A 9,187-nucleotide genomic window follows, 5' to 3' on the forward strand; every position below is an offset into this window, starting at 1 on the left:
TCATCGATACGTTGTGAATACCTCATCTTTGTTCTCCTTATTTATTTATTTCAACATTGACAAGATTCTCTCAAGTTAAAACACAAAGCAAAGAGGTCTCTCTCTTCCTACATTCTTATTTTTCTCTTAATAGGCCCCAGTGTGTTAGAAGAAGACATGTCAGGATTCTTAACTACCAGTTACACCATTGCCTTACTGGAAGCATAAATAAATAAAAGTCATACTTCCTAGTTAGTATTTTCATTAAGTTTTTGTTGCTTTTCATTCATTGTAGGTTGGTGTTTGGTTTGTTGTTTTTTTTTTTTTGTTTTTTTTCTGGTTGTTAATCAGTTTAGCCATTGGGAAGAAATGGGAGCTGAGCATTAAGTTTTAGGTGCAAATGCTGCAATTGTGTGTTTGATGTTTGAAAGTGTGTTTTTATGCTTATTTTCCGTCTTTCATCCTGAAGGACGAAAACAAAGCCTGAAGAGTTTCAGTGTTTTTTAAAATTATCTTTTCATGGTTTGATATTGCTTGTATGTAGACTTGTCTTCAAATGCAGGCTAAATGGCTATGTGATGGAAGTGTAAGTTGAGGTTTCAGGAAATGAGTCTGAAATATTGGGTCTGTCAGAGATTTCTCGTTTGTCTGGTTCCTGGGCAAGGATTTTATTTCTGTCCCTGACTTTATTGTTCAATGTAGTCACAATAATTGGCTCAGGATTCTCATTGGATAGCTGTGGAGCTAGTTTTGTTTGCAAGGCACTCTAGGAGTTCAAGTGTTATTTAACAGAACCCTCAGTTTGTGAAGGTAAACATATTTGGTATTTCTCAAATTGACGCATCCTCATTTAGACTCACTCACACAGTCTTGCATGCTACTGTATGAGTCCGTCTTTGCCTCCCTTTTCCTGGCTGGTAGCCAGTAATAGATAACAAGCAGGGAATTTAGGAATTAGACTTACCTTATGCTTACCTCTGACCTTAAGATGGCAGCATTTAGGGGAACAGAAGTTGCTGTTCCTCACAGAAATGTATTGATGCTGAACTGAAGTACATACTGAAGTGCTTTCTTTCAACTGGTAAGCTGGATTACTATCTTAGGATGCACCAGGTTTGTTTCAGAAGGAATGTGAAAATGTGGTCTAAATACTTTTGTAAGAACACAAAAGGGTTGGGTTGTAAGGGATATGGGTCGTATGCAGGAAAATATAGTATTAATAAGTACTGTATTAGTTGTACTGCATGTTGTCTTCAGTTGGTACTGAAGTATTTGCCAAGCTCTGAAAGAATAGCATGTTTTTCTGTCAGATCCCAAAAGGAATGGTCTGGTGGAGCTGATTCTGCAGGTTGGAGTGGGACAGCTGAGTGAACAGCAGAAGGACACCCTGGTGAGACAACTGGCTGTATTGCTGAATGTTTTGGATTCAGATATCAAAGTTCAGAAGATACAAGCCTACTCAGATATAAGGTACGAAGATATCCTACTGTGCCAGGAAGATTTGTGATTTTCATTGACTCTTACAGAGCTTATAATTAGTTGCAAAGTAATATTTTCTAAGACAACAAAAATGTTATACCTCTCAAGAGTATATACTTTAAAAAGTATATTTCTTCTGTTGTGGTAGAAGATTGGTGAAGTAAGCTCTCTGGAGGCTCAGAACTGAAGTGTTTTGTTTTTAAAAAATAATTTAAAATTATCTCTCTAGGTTCTTTTTTTATTATTCCTTTGAAGAAAGCAGGTGCTGGATGGAGTGAGACAGACTTTCTCATGGTGAAGCAAGTACTGTATTTCAAAATAAGGTTCCAGCTGAATCTGATCAAACCTGTTTCACTTTCCTTTACTTCTAAGTATTTTATAGACATTTTCCCAGGTACTTGATGATGAAAATCCATGTTTTTTGCAGAGAAGACTACACAGTAGATACTCCTAAGTGTGGTATCTTCCTCTGAAGTAGAAATACCCCTTCTGCTTGATCTAGAGAGCTAGAGATAGCTATGCATACCCAGAGAAATTTCTCAGCATGATTGATAGAACCTGTTGACATGAGTTATCTTTAAATTACTTCTTGTTAACTACTTGGTAATTTAAAACCCATTTAGGTGTCTGATTAGCTCTCAGGGAACCTCTTAAAAATTAAAATCAAACAGTTTGGAAAGTTCAGCACTTATAGTTATGATACTTTTAATCACAGCTTCCAATTACTGCTTTTCAGATAAAAATGTTCCCTGAAGTGCCTGATACAGGACGAGATTGATACCACCCAATTTAAAAAGAGCTAGGGGGGGAAAGGGGAGGAGGGTTCCCCATGAAGGCATCTGGCTCCCTTGCTCTGAGCTTTTCTTCCTCTTAAATTCAGTTTCCTCAAGATACTCAAACTGCTTCAGAGTGCTTTGTGACAGGTTCTAGATAAGAGTGGGAAAAACAAATGTATACATATGGCAGAGTGAGGAAGACCAGGGAAGGAATTACATTTGCTGTAGTCTACGCCTTTCTTCAGTGAAACTGGGAAGCCAGAGAACTGTTGGTGCTCCTGGCTCAGAGTGAAGTCCTTGGCATTTGAATGGAGTTGACTGATCCCTGATCTTAATCTGTTCCCTAGTCTTTATCAGTGGTGACATTTGCTTTCCAGAAACAAAAAAAGCCCAAAGGCTGTAAACTGAATGCCTGACAGAAGTGATCTGTGACAGCAATCATGACCTTAGCTGTTCTTCCTGCAGCACCTCGGTTGTGTTCTATGTGCAGAACGGGCATCCTTCCAAAGTGATCAAGGCATCGGATGTCTCGCGAACTCTACATGTGCAGCTTTTGAAAGAGAAGGCTGACTTTCTGCTTTTTAAAGTCCTGCGGGTTGACACGGCTGGTATGTTTTGGATTGTGCTTGCTCATCTTGGCACTTTGCAGGCATTTGGCAAACACAGCACCTGGAAGCAGTGCTTGAAGGCCTTGTGTCTGCCATCTGGTGTCTGGTCGTGGATATAGCTTTCCAAAAGATGACATTGAAACCAATACTTAAAATGCTTGTTCGTTTGTGGCAGACATGCCAGCTACTTGTATTCTTTTAAAAGACATCATCTGTAACAGTAGGCAAAAGCACATCTTAATCTGGTCTGCATCAGGAAGGTCTGTGCAGTGAGCATAGAGATACCCCACTTGTACCATCTTTTGTTGAAAGATTGGCACAACTTAATATAGCCATAACATGTTTTCTGTCTCTGGTTCCTTCATGGCTGTTAGTGTTCAGTAATAGGCTTGTGATGTAACTTGGTTTTGTCTGTCTGTATCAGGCAGAATGGTCAGGTGATCACTGTGTTATAACCTAGTCTTCTATTATTTGCAGTGTAGACAGGCCACTTGGGTTTCTTATAATAAACTTTTCCCTAAAAAGACGCTTGAACTTCTAAGCCTACTTTAAGCTTTGCTAGTAATGTGAACCCTTTATAATACTCAGATATTACAGATGTAACTTCTCCATAATTTAAAATCAGGACATAACAATCCAAATGCAAGCAGAGTGAGCTCTGGCAATAAAACAGTCACTGATTCTGTAGTAAATTCTGTCTTTATTTACTAGTTGAAAAGGAATGTTGTACTATTGTAACTGTATTTGGATTACTGACATGCACAGATGTCACTTGAAAATATGCATTAACATTTTTCTTGACATAGCAAGGAATAAATTTTTATTTTAGTATGATATGATGCATTGATCTAGAAATAGCTAGCTACTATAAGCATATGAGATATGTAAATGTTCTGGCCTCAGATGCTGTAATTCAGTTTTGAAATACACTTTAATTTACGGGTATGGTGCTTGTGTTCTGTTACCTGGGAACACTGATATTCCTCAGTTCTCAGCTACTTTAGAAGTTCTTACAAATATGTCATAAAGGAGAAGGTCTGAATTCCACAACTTAACTCATCTTTATTTCTGGTTAGAATAAACTGTTCTTGACTTGCATACAATTTCAGTATTGTTATGCATAAGATATATTCTAATCTTTCTCTTCACAGCAAGCAATCTCCTGAACTCTAAATCTGTTTAACACATAACAGCAAAGGAAAGAGAGGTTTAAAAAATATCAGAATGTTATGAACTAGATGCTTTACCACCAATCTAGTCTCACAGTAGGAGGATCCGTGACAAGTTGTCCATTTACACAGCTGACCCTGTTTGGTTTTGTTCTTAGCCTGTCTTTTAAAATGCTCTGGACATGGACACTGTGACCCCATAACAAAGCGCTGCATTTGCTACCAGCTGTGGATGGAAAACTTGATTCACCGTTATCTAAATGATGGAGAGAGTAATTGTGGTGAGTTTGGGTGTTGTGGGATGTATTTTCGTCATCTTGTGAGATTGCTGATTATTTGCTGTCAGAATTGGGAGTGCTTAGGAGGAAGATGCTGAGGGAAGACTAGAACAATCTGTTTTCCAGCCAAGCAATATCTTTCTATAGAAAGATATTTGAATAACATCTTGAAATTATAATTTCTTGATAGTAGTAGCGTATATTTAAAATATTTTAAAAGTATCACTATTTTTAAAAGTATCTCTATTTGAGGAAAAAAAGCATGAAAACTTTGTCATAGGAGATAGATCTTTGAAATTATTTGGGGCCAGTTGGAAAGGTTGTTGAGTGGTGTGGACACTAAAGCTTTTGAGTAGCATTCATCTGATTGTTGCAAAGCTGAAAAAGAGGCAGGAACTTACATTCTTTGGGTGGGTGGTTAAGGCCTCTGTGCTAGAAGTATGATCTGACCCAAGGAAAGAAAACACTAGTGTTCTGGACTAACCTATATAGTCACCTTTAAAACCTCAGCTTTTTAGCATAACTAATTTCACTGTTTCTTTCAGTTTACCTGTTGCACCTGGGAAATGCAATTTAGTTTCACCAGCTTAATCATGTCTATGTTCTGTGACACATCTAACATATCAGTTAAGGCTTTCAATTTCAAATATTTAATAGTTTTAGTTTAACTAAATTGGTCTTCCACTTAAGTTGTAATAAAGCTCCTCTCTGAGTACTGTGCTCTCTTGGAAACACTTGTTGAGCAATGCACTAGTTTTCAAGTAAATCTATAGAAATTTATAAGAAGCTTGCTACAAGCCATTAAGTAACCATGGCCCAATTGTCTATTAGTGAGAGAAGGCTAATTGACCAACCAAAATGGGGATGATAGGTTTTAAGCCTGGGGCTGGGACCTCCTGCTGCCATGCCCTAGTGCTGTGTTGTTCCATAGTGTAATAATAGCACTGAAATAGTGAGTATACACACGTTGGAGTTCACGTTATTGCACATGTCTCTGTATCCTTCTCTTGTTCTCCTTGATTTACAAATGTAGGTGTGCAGGTAGAAGGATCTCTCTCTAATTGGCTGTTCTTTTAAAGCACTAATGAAATGCCAGATCCAGAGTACACCTATGGTTTAGTTAAGGAATGACAACTGATGTGATAATCATGCCCTTTTGACTTTCAGTTCCCACATAGACTTGAGTTGTCTTGGGATGGTAAAAGGTATTGGAGTGGAAGATGATTTTCAAACATGCACTTTCAGTCTGGAAGCTTAAGAATTTTTAGGGATTCTTTTCAAAATAAGAAGGTGCTAAGTTCTCCTAAGTTTCTGTTGCCACTCCCCATTCCTCAGGATTGGTTATTTTAATAGAATTTTATTAGAAATTATCCTATTCATATTACTTTACAAAGCACTGTTCTGTTTCTTTTTGCAGAGTGGAGTATACTCTATGTGACTGTATCTGTTTTTATTTTGGTTGTGGTCATGGTAGGGCTTGCCTGGTTCTGCATCTGCTGCTGCAAAAGGTATGTGATTTATGTTTATTTTTGATCGGGTATATGTAAAAACTGCACACAACTGCCACATTTTAGTCCAGTCCTTGGCACGAAACCACTGAACTCTTTTCCGACATGTGAGGAGCTTCCTGTGGCTATTTCTGCATAGACATACTTTTGCTGAAAAAAGGAGTATCCATTTGTGGCTCTGTGTTCTTTCTGCATTTTAAAAAACAAAGCCAATGTTGGAGTATACTTCATATTAAGAGATAATTTGTTAAAATGCTGAGAGTATACTGCAGGTCTTCATAGTCTCTCACTGAGTCCTCTAGGTACTTCATGCTAAGAAAAAAATGTGGCACACCCTGAAGATTGCTGACATAGGAGTGTTCTAGGCCCTGGGAAGGGAACTGCTCCCAACCTGGTGGCTCCCTATGATAGGAAGGGTGGACGTGTGGGCTGCATCTGGCTGCAGCCCGCTGTACTCCAGTTATCTCAGTCATGCAGACTTCTTGCTTCCTCCTTCCTTAAACAGTTTTGCCTACTACTGTGTGTTGTTTCCCTCTCTGCCCCCTGTTCTGTCTTTCCTAGTGAGCTGATAAGAAATTCTCTTTCAAGTGACAAGCCCCTGCAAGTTCTGTCACTAGAGCAAGTGTTTTTGCTGCTGCTCAAAAAGCCCAGCAAATAGCTAGCTTTTGCAGGTGTTAGCAGAAATCAAGCGCTACCAAAATCTTTCTGGATCTTCAACTTTTTCTAGGTTGTCTTTGCAGTATGTGAAGGATGCTGTTTGAAATGCGTGGGAATTGACACTGTTTTCCTTTTTATGGTTAAGGAACAGTGCTGTTAGTAGAAAGGTTTAACTGAATTGTGTCCCACTCCACCGCCCCAGTGTGGAGTGGAGCCTCACAGGCATGTGTAGATTTGATGAGAAAGGGGTGGTTTATGGAGTTCAGCTGTTTCTGTCCTGTATCTTCATGTGGCTTGTGCCAGGGAGTGAGGCTGGTTGCTACAGATACGTGTAGAAAAGAGGAGGGAAATGCTGCACCGTACAAGACGGCAAGTAATGCCCTTTGCCTTATGGAAAATACAGGAGAAAGATACATCTAGTAGTCCAAGATGTGGCTGGAGTTTTGGAGGTTTTAAAGGCTTTGAGGTGCCAAATTAATTCCATTTTTAGGAAGACTGTAGAGGGGAAGCCAAGTGGTTGGCTGTTGCTGCAATGTCAGCTGAGCAGTAGGTGTCTTCTCCACTGTGAACCGTGCAGTCTGCGTGGGAGAGCTTCTCCAGCTGTTGCCAGAGTCATTCCTTGCCTTAACAAAGGGCATGTGCCACCCACCCACCCTCCAAAGTTATGAGAAAGAGGGCCAGAAAAATGCCTGAGGTGTGACACCATCTTCTAGGAAGTGTGCCCTTGGTTTCATGCATGAATGCCCTTATTTCTACTGTGAAATCCTTTGTTTGTTCCTTCTTGATCCAATACAATAAATAGTTCTGTGTCCGTTCCTCTAGCTCCAGGAGTTTCCTTCTGTAATATTGAGCAGATGAGTAACTCTTGCAAATAACTGAAAATTAACATAGCAATGATGATGTTTGAAGCATTGCAGAAGTGGATGCTGGGGAAGGATTTAAATGAAGAAAGAACAGCTGGTGGTTTGCCTGCAGACTAGTAGGGCTTTGCACCTGCATATATATGAGGGACCTGATTTCCATTTTTGTCTGGTCTTCTCTGTAAGCATAATGAGACAAGCACAACTTAAATTCTCTGAGTTAAAATAAAATATTGAGGACTAACCAATTCTTACAGAAATTTTATTTGGAAATGAACTTATGTCTACTTTGTGTCTAGTTACTACGTTGAAATTAAACAAACTGAACCTCTTTGGCCTAGGAGAGCAAGTCAGTCTTTCTTGCTTTCTTCATCATTGTATATGAGAGAGAAAATAAATTATACGTTCTGTTCCAGATTGTACAGCTGCTTGATACAGGTATAAACTGGAACAACTCTTCAAAGTGGAGATCAGAAAGAACATTAAGGTTCTGTATATTGGAGTATGCGTATGAAAAGGGAGAGGGAGCGGACTTATGTGCATACATGATAACTAAATGTGGTAACTTCCTTTTTAGCAGAAAGAGGACAAAGATAAGAAAGAAAACAAAATATACCATTCTAGATAACATAGATGAGCAGGAGAGAATGGAGCTACGGCCTAAATATGGTAAGCACTGTCTGTTTCAGCTGGGAATTCATCCACCAAGCTTACAGTCAATGTATTTGAACTGACACCTGCAGTCAGGAGGTGGCCTACACATTTGGGAATGGCAGAGGCAAGCACAGACAATTAAATGGTTGGTGGAATATAATCTATTTTGTAAGGCCTTGGGCTCAGCACTGCTCTAAGCTTCTTGGTTAATCTTAATTTAGAACATCTAATTGTTCCACAGACTTTCTCCATGTAATGCCTTTTCCCCTACACACACTTTAATTTGGAGCTGGTTTTTATGGCTGCACAGCAGTTTCATCCTGGCCCATAAGTGCCTTGTTAAACATCAGCTGCTACTTTCTGCTCACATATATTTTGATTTATCTGAGTTTCAGTTTTTGGCAGGGAAATACTAGAATCCTGGTAAATAAAATTGTCCTGAGAAATTGCTGTCCTAGAAAGATAGACGTAACATTTCTTTAGAAACCATGACTTTTCGTTGCCACTAGTGCTAATCAGATAGTTGAGTGGACAGACTAATTTCCAGATTCAAACTATTAAAAGTATGTTAGCTATGTACTAAGATAATCTGATTTTTTTCAATTTTAAATGCGTATATTCACATTTCGAAGCCATAAACTAATAGACCTGCAGTGAACTCATTGTCGGTGGTGGCAGTGGTACTTGCTATTATGCTGGATTGAAGATAATGTTTTCACTTATCTTGCTTTAAGCAGCAGAGAAGATGGTTGGTTGTTACTAAGAAGTGAAACATTTCTAATGAGCTTGTTTTGCTTTTTTATTGTCAGGTATAAAACATAGAAGTACAGAACACAACTCCAGTCTGATGGTCTCTGAGTCAGAGTTTGACAGTGATCAGGACACTATCTTCAGTAGAGAAAAGGTTGAAAGAGAGAATCCTAAAACCCTCATGAATGGATCCATCAGAAATGGAGTTTCCTTCAACTACAGCTCCAAAGACAGATAACTGAATGAGGGTAAATGCACAGAACATGCTGGTCCAACACATCTGAAACATGTTGGCTGACCTGTGTTTTCCAAAACAAAAAGCATCCTAAAATATCAACTAATTGCAGATGAAAGGGTAAATTTCTAGCACAGTTAGGGGAAAGAAGGAGGAAGGATTAGATGGTCTGCTAATTCCTCTTGTTACTGTTACAAGAACAAGGAAAAGTACATCTTGTTTCTTGCATGTCCC

The 9,187-nt window shown here is 38.9% G+C and overlaps 1 protein-coding gene across 1 annotated transcript in view; it reads left to right on the plus strand.

Moving 5' to 3' along the window:
- Positions 1–8,972, plus strand: part of KIAA0319 — a 32,201-nt gene extending 23,229 nt beyond the window's left edge. Inside the window, exons 14-19 of the mRNA XM_080339799.1 lie at positions 1,290–1,449; positions 2,700–2,842; positions 4,170–4,292; positions 5,707–5,797; positions 7,892–7,983; positions 8,778–8,972. Coding sequence (XP_080195925.1) covers positions 1,290–1,449; positions 2,700–2,842; positions 4,170–4,292; positions 5,707–5,797; positions 7,892–7,983; positions 8,778–8,956 — 788 coding nt within the window. The 3' untranslated portion in view covers positions 8,957–8,972. The remainder of the gene's footprint in view (positions 1–1,289; positions 1,450–2,699; positions 2,843–4,169; positions 4,293–5,706; positions 5,798–7,891; positions 7,984–8,777) is intronic.
- Positions 8,973–9,187: the final 215 nt, after the last annotated feature.

This window comes from Nesoenas mayeri (assembly GCF_963082525.1).
Source record: "Nesoenas mayeri genome assembly, chromosome: 2".
Lineage (NCBI taxonomy): Eukaryota > Metazoa > Chordata > Aves > Columbiformes > Columbidae > Nesoenas > Nesoenas mayeri.